Here is a 14,385-nt window from a genome sequence, read left to right on the forward strand (position 1 = left end):
CTATGTATTACCATCAAGACAGCAGTGGAGGCAACTGCTGTCCCGATTACATCCCCACTCTCACGACCAAGAGGTCTTTACAGGACAGTTGGCGTTCAGTGGGAATGGTCCCCAAAGCCTTGGCCACTGTCCCTCCAAGGCTGCCTCCTAGTTTGAGAGTCATAGTCCTTCAAAAAAAGACAACGTTGTAAATGAATCGCAGTGGAGAAACCATTGATCATACAGCTTTCACTACTTTGCTATTGGCCCACGGAAAAGTTTATGTCCAACTCTCAGTGATAATTATGAGCATAGCAACCAGGCAGAACTTACAGTCAGCTTTAATAGACGTCAAAAACGAGTCGCACGATTTTGTGCTCTTTCCTTCGTAAATGTTGATTTGTCATTCGCAGATAAGCTGGTATAAACTTGGCAACAGGTGTTATGCTTCTGAAAAGAAAACTAATCACGACTTCTGAAGACGGGAAAGCTTTTGTTGCTATTGTTGTTTGGGTAACCTTCCCCTCTGAAGACGGGAAAGCGTTTTTGTGTCGTTGTTGTTGTTTGGGTAACCTTCCCTTTTTATGTAAAAATTTGTGACACTTCCGGATCTGAAGCGAAACAGCGACGTCGCTCAGAAGTTTTGTTTTGAATTAACGCTGTGTTTCTTGGAGTGAGAAAGGTAGGCCCTCCCTCACCCCCACTTTCTTCTCTACTCTTTCTCTTTGTTGCTCCCCCCTCTCTCTCTTTGTTATATTCCTGTTGATGTTTTTTTGCTCAGTCTCTGCGTGTGCATGTGTGTGTCTGTCAGTGTGCACCATGCCTGGGTATGTTACATGCATGTGTGTACATATAAAATATGTGTGTACATGTCTCTCACTCTCTTTGTTTCATTTTCTCATCTATGGCTGCTCGCCCGTTTGTGTGTGTGTGTGTGTGTGTGTGCATCTTTCCCTCTTTGAAACTGTAAAATAGGGGTTCAAGTATGCAGAACAGAAATAATCTACAGTATTTGCAAGTCAAGAAAATGTGACATCAGAGGAAGGCACAAGTTTTTGTTGACCCATAGCCATCATTTTACAGACACAAGGTCATCAGTTTATACAATTATTGATTATAAAAAGTGAAAAAAAAAGTCTTTGACTGTTGATTGTTCATTGCCTGTGTTTCAGTATTATTCTTGTTATTATTGTTATCTTGTAACTGTGAACAGGTAGAAAGAGGTCAGCAGGATGTCACTGGCAGATGAGTTATTGGCAGACCTGGAGGAGGGAGGAGAAGATGTGGAACAGGAGGACAGTGACATGGAGGCAGAGGTGGATGACATTGATGATGTAGCTTTGACAACAGAGAAGCCCAGCAACTCTGTCAAGAATGTTGCAAAACTGCTGGACAGTAAAGAGGTATTGTCCCCTTTATAGTATAACACTTGTCTGTCTATTCATCCCATTTCTGTACAGTCTGTTCATTTTTCGTGTTGTGATATTTTCATTTTGCAGCTATACAACTTGTGAGCAAATCATGATGATTATATTTCAAATTAATTGCTGTCTTTGTAAAAACAAGTTCTCTCTCTCTCTCTCTCTCTCTCTCTCTCTCTCTCTCTCTCTCTCTCATTCTCTCTGTGGTACAGTGGGAGGTTGTATAACTTAGTGTATATATCACTATTGCATACCTCTAGCTTACTTCATCTGTGTGTCACTGTGTGTGTCTAAGACTGGGGATGTGTGAAAAAGTGTCAGTAGTATTACACAGCAGAAGATGAATTGGCATTTTTCTTTGCAGCTTGCCCAGATATTGAACAGCATTCAGGAGTATTCATCACAGCCCAGAAGAGAAGCAGGTGTGTGCATATATTAGTACATTTAAATTATTTAAAAATTTTCCCTTCTGTTTTTGTGTTTATGAATAATTGAATTGCATCTCCATCATTTACTTGTATAGATTGGCAAGTGGTTTTTTGTTGTTGTTTAAAAAAAAAAACCCAACTTTTTGTTTGACTATTTAAAGTATTTTAACGGAAGTTTAGGCAACTATACTCCATATGGTGTTGTGTTTGCTGGGTACGTTTTTGTTTCCATAACATAATAAACAATAACTACAGGATCTTTCATGTACATATCTGATCTCTTGCATACATATGGTATACATACAATGGGGATTAAGGCACTAGAAGGTCTGACCTTGTACAGTGGTAGATTGTGAAAAACAATTTTTTACTTTTACCCCTACCAGGTGCCAGTACTGGAATCAAACTTTGTATCCACAGATTGTAAATGTAAGTCCAACGTTCAAACCATTAGGTTTATAGCACTTGTTCAGCTGTTGAGTTAGCATTCCGTGGCCATTTCTTTGCCTGTCTTACATTTAGCGAATGTACTTACGCTGTCTTTGTTTGACAGAATTAGAAATAATGTTGACTGTTGTTTACCCAAGACCAGATGAAGTTAATCCATGCTTTACTTACTTGCTTACTTAATCTTCTTCTCTCAAGCTGGATGATAGGGCACCAACAAATCTTCTCCAGTCATTTTGGTCTTAAGCTAACCAGCTGATTTTGTGCCAGGATTCACCTGGTGTGTTCATCTCTTCTTCCACAGTTTTTCTCCATGTGCCCAGAGGTCTGCTTGTCTTTTTTCCCCAGATGGTGCCCATCTCAGGGCAGCATACATTATTACATATTTCTGATTTTACATTGCCAAGCCACCTCAAAAACCTGTTTCACCTCATCCACAGTATTGTTGATGCCTTTGCATCTGCTCACTTCTTTGTTGGTGACATGCTGTTCCCAGTGAATTATGAGGATTCAGTGGAGACACTGTCCTTCAAAGCCTCTCATCACATTTTCTTCTTTTTTTTTCCGTTCTCCAGGTTTCCAAAGCATATGTCAGGACTGAATGGATATTTGATTTGTAGATTTTCAGTTTGGTGTTGGTCTACAAGATCAGTGATTTCCAGATGCCATACAGTCTGTTGAAGGCCTGTGTTGCCAGACTGATTCTGATGGAGATATATTCTTGATGTTATTTCCAAGATACTAGAGCTAGCTGAAGTCCTAAACTACCTCCAGCTCCGCACCCTGTAGATTTGTTTTCTTTTTACTCTTGTTCTTCACTTTCATTACCTTGGTCCAGTCAGGATGAATCTTTGAGTCCCATGCTTCTTGCTATCTGGTCAACTCTAGTCTTTTCTTGAATATCTTTCTGGATGTGTGTGCTTTACAAGACTTTAAACTGTATTTTTGCCCTGTTAAACTCTTGACAGTCTATTAGTCTGATCTATTGTCTGTTTTTACTTATAAAAATATATTTGTATGTATTAATTCATGTATAGCATGTGTGTCAGGGTGTGTTTGTGCACATACTCCTGTTTGAGTATAAACACAGTGAATTATATTTAAGTTTCAATTTTTCATGGCTTGCAGTGGCAGGGCCAGTGGAGGCAGACCCAGAATACAAACTGATTGTGGACGCCAACAACATGACAGTGGAAATAGACAATGAAATTAGTAAGGCCAGCTTTTGTTTTCTGTCTTCCTTTTTTAAATTTTACTTGGCTCTGATTTTTCAAAACTGAAGGACAAAACTGAATAATGATTAACTAGATATATAAACCAAAAGAAAAAATCTGTTGTAAAAACAATAAAGATAACTACCAAAAGAAGTAAATAAGTAATATTGGTTTTAATTCACGATTGATGTTGATTAGGATGCTCATCAGTGAGAGACTTATGCCTTTTCCACAACATAGTTTCAAGTTGATGTGAACTTGTTTTAAAAGGAGGGAGGGGATGGGGTGATTGACCTGCATCCTGTTCTGCTTTAGAATGGTCAAAAGGTGGAAGCAAGTCAGTGTTTGAAGAAGGAAATGTGCTGATTTGCTGAAGACAAGCTGCATTATGCTATTTGTAGCCACAAATTCAGCAACAGCATGTGCCAGTTTGACACAGGAAGTGCACTAGACAAGCAGGAAGTGTTTGAAGGAGCTCCCCTCACTGTGAGTGAATCTCATGCACAAGATGAACTTGTTCAATGGGATCATTTTTAATTGAAATGTGTCAGAGATGCACATTTGTGCATCTGTTTTTTCCCATGTGCATGGGATGAGATGGGGAAATAGGTTGACTTGAACAGTATTCTCCTCGATGCTTTCTTCCGAAGGAGACAGTATCACACTTCCCTTGTTCATCTGAAATAGTCACATCTGTAAATACTTAGCAGACTATAACTAAGTAGCGTACTTATATCTGCGTTGACCAATCCATCACTCCTGAAGTTGAACAGTAAAATGATAGTGTGTGTTTAGGTGCATATTTTTGTGTTTGTCTTGCCAGTAAATTGAATGGGTATTGTCAGTGTTGAACGAATAATTATTTCAGTAATGTACAAAATTCTTAACCTTAAGGAATGTTTTGTTGTTGTTGCAGATGTGATTCACCAGTTCGTCAAGGATATTTACAACAAGCGATTTCCAGAACTGGAATCTCTTGTGCCTATACCCATGGAGTATATTTGTACTGTAAAGGTATGGATATGTGTGTGTGTGTTCACATGCATGCCTGTGTATACCTGTTTTTGAGTTTTGTTTTGTATTTTATTGCTTTTTTTCATATCAGATTCCTGTATGTGAAATTTCGATGTATTATATTGTCTTTTATTACTTTTTGACAAACATATTTCTTTGTGTGAAATTCGGGGATACCCATGAAGGGGAAGGATTCACCATACTGTAGCTCTACACCTTTTATTTTCCTTTTGCTGTGGACCTGCAAGCGTATTTGTTTTACTATCAAAGAGGATTTCTTAACGGAATTTTGCCAGAGGCAATCCATTCGTTTCCATGGGTTCTTTTTCAAACACTAAGTGCCTGTTGTGCATGGGACCTCAGTTTTATCATCTCATCTGAATGACTTCAGTCATCCTTCCTGTGACATTTTTTCTTATGTTTTTGAATAAGTATTCACCATTCTGTCTTTTTGTTTAATCCACTCACACTCTTTCCTTAATTTTAACCCCCCAAAAAAGTAATTTACTCTTCTGTCATGTGTTCATTTACAAGTAGTTGGAGTTTTTTTCTTCTATTTTTTCAGGAACTGGGAAACAACATTCTTGAAAAATCCAAGAACAATGAAACCCTCCAGGATATTTTGACCCCAGCCACAATTATGGTGGTCAGTGTCACGGCCTCTACCACACAGGGGTATGTGTCTGTCAACATTTGATAAAGGATATTTTCAATGTTTATGGTATTGACTGAATTTGATGAGACAAAGTGTTTTAAAACTGGAAGGGTTAAATATTAGCTAGAAAGTCTGTCTTGCACAAGCACAAGGACAACGTTTCATCATTATGTTGTATTACTTTTTGTCACCACAGATTTCTGTGTGTGAAATCGGGGCTGCTATCCCTGTGGAGAATGCACTACCACCGTTCAGTGCCACCCTTTCTTTTTCTTTTTTCTGTCTGCAAGTGTATTTTTCATGTATTCAGGGTGGATTTTTCTACATAATATTGCAAGGGGAAAATTCTATTGCTGCTGTTGATTCTTTAACTTCCGTTAAGTATGTGCTCACTGGGTACCTCAGTTTATCATCTAATCTTTAAAATGGATTACAGTTTACAGAATGATAGTGTTGGCCTGTCAAAATTATCACCAGTTGTGCACTGTCAGTTCTTGAGGATATGTGTGTGGGGCTTGTAGTCTGATGAATGGCCCACACTCACATGCACAACACAAGCAGAAACAGAACAGTGTGAAGGTAGTCAGCAGCCCTTCATTCCACATGATGACAGGTTGTTTGGGTTTTTTCTTTTTTTTTTTTTTGTTGTCATTTTGAAATCTGAAATTTATATTGACATTTATCGAAAGATACTACTCATGTTCAACTGTTGACTTCAAGAAAAAAATTTAAAAGAGAGAGAAAGTAGTTCCTTCCAGTTAAAGACAAGACATAAGTATATATATATATATATATATATATAATTTAAAAACAACAACAACAAACAAACAAACAAAATTTTAAAAAATTAAAACCAACAACGAAAAAATGATTCAAACAATATCCCACTACTCCCCGCATAGGCTTAGAAGATAAACTAGAACTGTGGTGTTATTTTGAAAGACTGTAACGTGTAATGTGCACTGTGAATTAATGTGATTGATTGATTGATTTTGCAGCACTGGGTTGTCTGATGAGGATTTGATGACAGTGTGTGAAGGCTGTGACACAGTAAGTAGGCTTTGTGCCATAAATTCCTTGCAGCAGAACTAAGATGCTTTCGAGCTGATTTAAACTTTGACTGGTTTCCACACATGTATGTGATGTTTTTTGTTTGTTTGCTTGTTGTTGGTTTTTTATGTATACCAACAGAAAAATGACATACAGTTTGGAATCTTGCCAGAATATGAATTGATTTGTGAAGTACTTTATTACAGTAAGGGTAGTGTGTGTATATATATTTTATTGGGTTTTTTGTTATTGTTGTTTCTTTAATCAAAAGGTTTTTATAGATAACTGTTAAACCCTATTAAAATAATAATAATAATTATTATTATTATTATTATCTTCTTGACACATGTATACTAACAAGTTCCTGTGTCTTTGTTTGCAGGCTGTTGGGCTCAATGACAGCAAGAAGAAAATTTTTGACTATGTGGAATCACGCATGACATTCATCGCTCCCAATCTGTCTATCCTTGTGGGAGCTTCCATTGCAGCCAAACTTATGGGTCAGTATATTGCAGGTTGTTCATTGTTAGTGTTCCTCAGATGAAGAGCACTATTGCATTGAGTTTACCAGTAATGTCATGGAATCATCCCTTTAAGGTGTTCATCATTGAAATGTCACAGACTAGAATTTGTATGGCACTGAGTTTACCAGTATTGACATAAAATGATAAATGATAACTTAGTACTGAAGGTAAATAATAAATTTTTAAAAAAAATTACAGGCTATGTTTTCAGCTGAAGAATTTAGTAACACAGTCTACAGTCCTGTTTTGTTCATTTTCATTCATGGCAAGGTAAAATGTTGTTTTCATGTCATAAGATAAAAAAATAGACACTTAAGCTTGGTGTACTACCATGCACAGCTGAATGATGTCTTAGTTTAAATACTATTGTGCTCAGTTAAGCTGTGTCTCTGATGTGGTTATAAAGATTTTAAAGACAACAAAATTATTGTGTTTTATGTACAGTAAATTATATTGTCAATCCGCAGCTGAAAACAGACCCGTTGGACGATGAGTTTGTATGTGTACACAGGTGTTGCAGGAGGGTTGACAAACCTGTCCAAAATGCCAGCATGCAACATCATGCTTCTGGGTGCACAGAAGCGCACACTGTCTGGGTTTTCCACCACTGCCATCCTGCCTCACACTGGTTTCATTTACAACAGTGAAACAGTGCAGAAATTACCACCAGTGAGTGACTTGTATTGTGAATTATGATCAGTTCTGTTGGCATGAGGAGGATTGTTTTGTTACAAGACCAGGACGGGCTCAATAGCCGAATGGTTAAAGCGTTGGACTTTCAGTCTGAAGGTCCCGGGTTCGAATCAACATATGTGCAGACCTGCCAGTGCCTGAACCCCCTTCGTGTGTATACGCAAGCAGAAGATCAAGTACGCACGTTAAAGATCCTGTAATCCATGTCAGTGTTCAGTGGGTTATGGAAACAAGAACATACCCAGCATGCACACCCCTGAAAGCGGAGTATGGCTGCCTACATGGCGGATTAAAAACGGTCATACACGTAAAAGCCCACTGGCATATATACGAGTGAACGTGGGAGTTGCAGCCCACAAACGCAGAAGAAGAAGAAGAAAAGAAGAAGTTACAAGACCAGGATGGAAGTGGGGCTTGGAAGGGTTTTTTGGGATGGAATGTGTGCACGGGAATGTTTCATCTCTCCCTTTGATCTAGCATGCATTTCTGTCTGTTAACTCTCATGGTGTATGATATCTCTGTATTGCATGACATTTTGTGTGTGTGTGTGTTGTTTTGTTTTTTGTGGTGTTTCCTTTTCTGTTTTCCAGTGGTTTTTTTCTCTGTTTAAATGGTTTTACATCACATCTTGCCACAAAAATAACATTCAGTATATTCTTTTTTTTTTTCTTTTTTTTTTTGTTCTACATGGATTAGCATATTACTTTCAGTTTTATGATTTGGGAAGCTTGTTTTGTTGCATTTGATTTAAAAAAAAATTTTTTACTACCTTTCTTACAGTGACATTGTTGGGGGGGGAGGGTGATGGGGGAGGAAGGGGTGGGGAGGGTTGTTGTTGTTCTTTGGTAATTTCCTGCAAGTGTCTGCTGTAATGTGGTATGATTTAGTTTTGTGATTTGGTTTTGCTCAACAGGATCTCCGACGCAAGGGAGCCAGGCAGATTTCAGCAAAGACAGCTTTGGCAGCTCGTGTCGACAGTTTCCATGAAAGCATCAGTGGGAAAGTTGGGGATGATCTGCGTGCAGAGGTGGAAGGGAAATTTGACAAGTGGCAGGAACCTCCCCCAGTGAAGACCGTGAAGCCATTGCCAGCCCCTATTGATCAGCCCAGAAAGAAAAGGGGTGGAAGAAGGTAATGTATGTTGTAAATATTTCAAAGTAACTCTGTGCCTGGCATTTGGACACACAATTTGTACCAAAAGTTGGAATGGTTTTCATCCCCATTAAAATCCCATGGTTTACTTAAAGGAACTAGTAGGGGTTTTGGGGGGGGGTTTGGGTTTTTTTTTTTTTTTTTTTTTACTTTTCATTGGTATGACCACACAGGAACTAGTTGGGGTTTTGTTTTTTTGTTTTTTTTTTGGGGGGGGGGTTCCTTTTCATTGGTATGACCACACTGATCACCTTAATTTGTCATGAGTATGACACCACTGCACTGGCGGACAAGAGCCAGTTAAATCAAAATGGAACTGGAAATCACTGACCAGATCTTCTTTTGGAGTGTAGCCTGGACAGTCATTACCATGAGCTTACAAAACTTGTTATTCAGTTCTTTGCCATTTCTCACTTTGGTTGGGGTCGTCAAGCCGTTTTAACTCAAGCTTATTCCATTACTCAGTGAATGTAATCTTGAGACTTGAGTGCATTAGTCTGATTCCAGCCAAGATTATTTGATCTCAGATGACTTTCACAGCAAAGGGATTGTTATGTGAATGTCACTGATATTTGTGATGACATGGCTTCTGCATATTGGAAAGTGAAAGTAGTAACTAATATATGTATGGGTACTTGTGTTGTGCATGCATATGTGAATGTGTGTTTATGGAACACATCTGTTTAAGCCTTCATGCAGATTCTGATTCTTAATCCTGTTGCTGTGTTTTCAGAGCTCGGAAGATGAAGGAGCGTCTGGGATTGACAGAATTGAGGAAGCAAGCCAACAGGATGAACTTTGGGGAGGTCAGTCGAACTGATCTTGGTATTGAGTCTGTTGATATGTCAATGTGTGTGTGTGTGTGAGAGAGAGAGAGAGAGTGTGTGTGTTTTTGTGGATAATTTCCCCTAAAACCTCAACAACAATTAAAAGAAAGTGTCAGTTCTCATTTTTAATGAAATAGCATTTTCGATTAACAACAGTCTATTTCATGTGTGTCTGTTCCCAGTATTAAACAGAAAGTAATTAATATGCCATGATGATAATTTTTGTTTGAATCATGATAGTATGTGGCTGTGAATCTTTCTGTTAGATCTCAGGGTGCTTTTTTTTTTTTTTTTTTTTTTTTTTTTTTAATCTGTAAGCTGTGTTGAAACGTCAAGAGAACTCATACATTGACCTGCTTGTTACAGATTGAGGAGGATGCATATCAGGAGGATCTTGGATTTTCACTGGGCACCATGGGTAAAGCCAAGTCAGGCAAAGTCAGAGGGCCGCCAGTGGATTCCAAGACCAAAGCTCGAATTTCCAAGACATTACAGGTAAAAATCATTCCTTACAAAGCTTCACAAATGAAAGCATGGTGCTCTCTGTGTGTGTGTGTGTGTGTGTGTGTGTGTGTGTGTGTGTGTGTGCCCATTTAAGTGCAAGAATTTTTTTTATTAGATACAGAGAGAATGTATGTTGTGAGTATGTATGTAATAAAGAGTGTGTTATTAGTACACCTTGGCATCAAACAAACAAACAAACAGAAAACACAATAAATATTCAGTGACCATGTTTGTGTGTAGAAATTATCATCATGACATACAGATGAAAAGATCACTTCAGATCAGTGGGCATCTGACTGCAATAAACTTGACCTCAGTGTGAAGGAAAGAGAAGTAATGATTACCTTTTTGGTAAAGAACATGGATATTGAAGGGTAGTGGAGAGAGTATAGCAGTTGCTTAATGGCTGTCTGGCTTGGAGAGAAGATAGTGACTGCTTTGTGGCTCTCTAGCATGGAGAGGGGATAGTGATTGCTTTGTGACTGTCTAGGCTGGAGAGAGAATGCTGATTGCTTTTTGTGGCTGTCTGGCATGGAGAGAGGATATGGATTGCTTTTTGACTGTCTTGCATTTTTTCTTCATTACATTTTAGTGGAGAGAGCGGGGATGTAACTTGGGCAAGACACTCTCTGCTGTCATCAAATTCTTGCCCAGATACTCAGGACAGCAGTTGCCTCCACTGCTGGTCATAGTCACACACGACTAACTATCATAATTTTGCTACTGAAAATAAACCTCTTTCTTTCTATAATCTTTGAAGCATGAATCCGTGATGAGGTAAGTCAGTGCGACCATCTTTTTGACATGTTGTTTTCAGCAAAAGCTGAGCAAGCAGAACCAGACATGGGGAGGCAGCACCACAGTGAAGAAGCAGGTGGCAGGTACAGCCTCCAGTGTGGCTTTCACTCCACTGCAGGTGAGTTAGGACGGTTTTCCATGATATTGCTTGGAGAAACAGTGTGTTGATTAGAGTTACCTTTCTTTCATTTCTTAACTGTGATGTCTGATGTCGTTTTTTTTTTGTTTTGTTTTGTTTTTTGACTTTTGGTTTTTTGCTGCTTTTGTTTGCTTTTTGGGGGGGTTGTTTTGGACAGTCTGCTGTAAAGGAGTGGGGCGAAGGTTTGGTGGGGAACAAAAAGGTGGGAAGAAAGGAGAGTGGAAACTTTTGAGTTTTTAAATGTAATTTAGGTTAGTGAGTGTGTGTGAAGAGACAGCCTTCATGGTTCTTTTCTTTTTTAAACACCAGTTATATAGAAAGTGGATGATTCTATTAAGCTTTGGGCTTTTTTGGGTGTTTTTTTTTGTTTTGTTTTTTACTCCATAAATGATGAGAAAGTTGGTGTTTTATTTTCACCATCTTCTTTTCATGGAATAGTAGCAGAAACTTCCCTGTTCACTTCATTTTCTCATTGTTTGCAGGGTCTGGAGATTGTCAACCCTCAGGCAGCAGAGAAGAAAGCCCAAGAAGCCAATCAGAAGTACTTCTCTTCCACAGCAGGATTTCTCAAAATCAACAAATCATAGTCTGCATTTCGTTACCTTGTGTTCACTTCTTGACTGTTCCTCACTCCTCTTCATTCCCCCATGTCTGTTCTCCACATGCGTGGTAGTACAAGATTTGAATTGAGAGAAATAATATGCGCAGGAGAGAAAAAAAATGTGCAAGAGGGAAATAAAATGTGCAAGAGAGACTGAGCAAAAGAAACATGTATGTATGTGTTTGAGAGCGTGAATAAAATTGAGCATATTGTTGTTGTTTTTTTATTATTATTTTTTAATGTATATATTTCATTCTCCCAGTTGTGTTTCTTTGTAAATTTCATGTTGGTCTTCCCAGAACAGAGCAGAATATCTCCATAATTCGGATGGGGGTGGGGGTGTTTTTCTCTCTCCCAGCTGAGTTGTTTCTTAGTGCTTGCATTTTATGGACAATATAATTGAAAAATTTTAAGGTGTAACAACATAAAATTACAATTTCTGCACTATTGTGCAATGGCTTGCACATAGCGGTATTTGCAATACTCTCTCTTCTACCGAGCTTTGTATAACAAGAGAAAACTTCGCGATAGGCTGCCCGCAAGCGAGGATCGCCGCTCACGTGGCGCTGGAGGCCGAGTGAGCAATGTCCAGCCTGCGCTACAAAACCGGCTTGGTGCTGCCTCTCATGCCCTGTGTGTTGCCCTCACCAAACTGAATGAGGTGACAGTGGACATGTCTACCAGCGCTACCACTGATTTCTTCCATTCAAAGGCAACCACTCCCCAGGACCTCAAGCAATGACTGTGTGAGGATGTAGCAACACCTCTGGGCCATGTCCTGCGCGTGCTGGCTGCAGAGAGCTCCACCATCTGCAGAGAACATCGTCAAATGTACCTTGACACTGTTGCCGACCAGCAGAGTAGGGCTGCCATCGACTGGATCCAGCCTTCTGGCACCTCTGTTTGATGGTGACATCAATAACGTTGTGCAGGCCATCAGAATAGAGCATTCAGAATTTCACATGGAGCTATTCACTGTAAGTGAAAATAAATGATTGTTTACATTTCTTTTTATCACATCAGTGAATCCTAAGATGTGTTAGAATATAAGTTTCAGTTTTTAGTAAAAGCTGTTTTGTTTTTGTTTTTTTGTTGTTGTTTTTTTTAGGAATGAAGATAGAATAATGAACCTGAGGCCAGAGCAAAGGATCTACTGTTCACAATGCAGTAAGATATTTTTGGAGCTGGGTTTGGGGTGAGAGAGAATTGCTTTTGATTGCTTACCCTCTGTCCTACTTACCCTTTAGCTTTTTTTCATTTCATTTCATTTTATTCTTTGTGGTTTTTTTCTCCTTTGGCGTTGTGAGTCCTGATAGTTAAAATAAAGGCGAGAACAGTCTTGTTTTGTTTCTTATTTGTTTGAACAAGAAGTGGATTCCCGCAATTCCATGCGTCATTGTAGAGGAATGTTTCAGCCATACAAAACAAAAAATTTGAATGGGAAAATGGGTGTTTTTTTTGTTTGTCTAATAAAATTAAGCATTGTTAGTCTTCTTCCAATTACATAGTTTCAAGAAATGAAGTGTGGATTTGTGTTTGTTTTTTGTGTTTTTGTTTTTGCTGCCCCATCATCTGCACCGTTTCAGTGGCATTACTCCCAGGCCGCTCATTTAGATTCCGCCATACACGGCCACACCCGGGTTCGTCCGTCACAGTTTCAGCGTTGGCAGTCCGCAGGGAGCCATCGATGTTAGGTCGCCAGGAGGCCACACACCAGAGGAGACCGTGCACTGCTGCTGAGTCACTTCGGTGGTGTTCAGTGGTGCCTGTTCTGTTTTAACGTACTTAGGACACCACCTACTAAGCCCCCTACTAACGACAATAATGGCTTAGTCGCAGAGCCAGACTGAGTAAGCGTCCCTCCCAGAGTGGAGACCGCCACCACGTCCCTCAAACAACAGCCACCCATGAATCTACCAACACTGAAGACATTGACAGGACTCACCCCAAGCACGGAAATGGAGGGGTATCGAAACTGAGGTCACCATGAGAGCAGGGCATGAAAGGCCACAGACTTTGAGACTGTTTATATTGTTTATATTGATGATGATGAAGGAGGAGGAGGAGGATGACGATGTTGCTATGGAGGTCCATTTTGGTTTGGGACTGCATGACAAGGCTGTGCTCTACGCTACCTGCCATAATGATATCCCGGCGTTAACCAGGCCCGAGAGATACAGACACTTGCAGTGTTGGTCAGGTAATTAGAGCAACACACCCAAAGACGCATCCTTGAAGTGGATGACACTCGACTGTGTGGTCCCAGTCTCCCCATTTAAGCCCACAGCACACACAACTCTGGGTTGGAGCCGGCCACAGGCCGAAAAACCCACCTCCGCTGGGATTCGAACCCGCGTCCTCCCAGCCGTCAGTCCGCGACGCTTACCACTTACCACAGCGGCTGGTTTGTTTGTTGTTTTTTGTTGATAAATTTAAGGATGCTCATAGCATCTAATGAATTATTGCCACTGACATATATATGACTGGCGAGTGTTGGTCAAAAACAAAACAAAAAAAACAAAGCCAGGATCTTTTCTTAAGTGAGTTTTATGTTTAGCTTAACATTTTTTGTTTGGTGTTGTGAAATGTTTGGGGGTGGGTTTTTTTATTTTAAGAAATTAACAATTTTACTTAAATAAGCCAGTAAAGCACCTACTTCTCATATATAGAAACTAGGTTTACTTCCTGTGTTTAACAGGCTCAGGGTAGATGTACTCCAAAGTGACTTGACTATTGAAAAGGATTGATTAAAAATTCAGTTCTTGTTAATCAGTATTGATCATTGTGTTCACATTTTTGTTCTCTTTTTTTTTTCTTTTCTTTTTTTTCACTGAGCATTTACAGCTATCACGTGGCCCTGGCTCTTGCATCATTGTGGCCATAAAGACAGCAGTTCCCGAGAAAATGGAAGAAGGTAGCAGAATGGTTAACTCTCCATA

At 39.4% G+C, this 14,385-nt stretch overlaps 1 protein-coding gene across 1 annotated transcript; it reads left to right on the forward strand.

The window, feature by feature from the left end:
* Positions 1 to 568: 568 nt before the first annotated feature.
* On the forward strand, positions 569 to 12,789 carry LOC143292518 (U4/U6 small nuclear ribonucleoprotein Prp31-like). Its single transcript, XM_076602879.1, has 14 exons — positions 569 to 661; positions 1,193 to 1,382; positions 1,765 to 1,822; positions 3,404 to 3,487; positions 4,406 to 4,503; positions 5,069 to 5,178; positions 6,157 to 6,208; positions 6,591 to 6,708; positions 7,244 to 7,401; positions 8,339 to 8,556; positions 9,311 to 9,383; positions 9,771 to 9,899; positions 10,726 to 10,824; positions 11,328 to 12,789. Exons 2-14 carry the CDS (start codon positions 1,212 to 1,214, stop codon positions 11,430 to 11,432), a joined length of 1,473 nt encoding a protein of 490 aa, XP_076458994.1. The 5' UTR covers positions 569 to 661; positions 1,193 to 1,211; the 3' UTR covers positions 11,433 to 12,789.
* The last annotated feature ends 1,596 nt before the right edge of the window (positions 12,790 to 14,385 follow it).

This window comes from Babylonia areolata, chromosome 18 (genome assembly GCF_041734735.1).
Source record: "Babylonia areolata isolate BAREFJ2019XMU chromosome 18, ASM4173473v1, whole genome shotgun sequence".
NCBI lineage: Eukaryota > Metazoa > Mollusca > Gastropoda > Neogastropoda > Buccinidae > Babylonia > Babylonia areolata.

Excerpts from the sequence above, each read along its gene's own strand:
- LOC143292518 (XM_076602879.1), top strand. The coding sequence starts at position 1,212 with ATGTCACTGGCAGATGAGTTATTGGCAGACCTGGAGGAGGGAGGAGAA. Across the intron at positions 5,179-6,156 it reads ACGGCCTCTACCACACAGGG|CACTGGGTTGTCTGATGAGG; the intron begins GTATGTGTCTGT and ends TTGATTTTGCAG. Across the intron at positions 7,402-8,338 it reads CAGTGCAGAAATTACCACCA|GATCTCCGACGCAAGGGAGC; the intron begins GTGAGTGACTTG and ends TTTGCTCAACAG.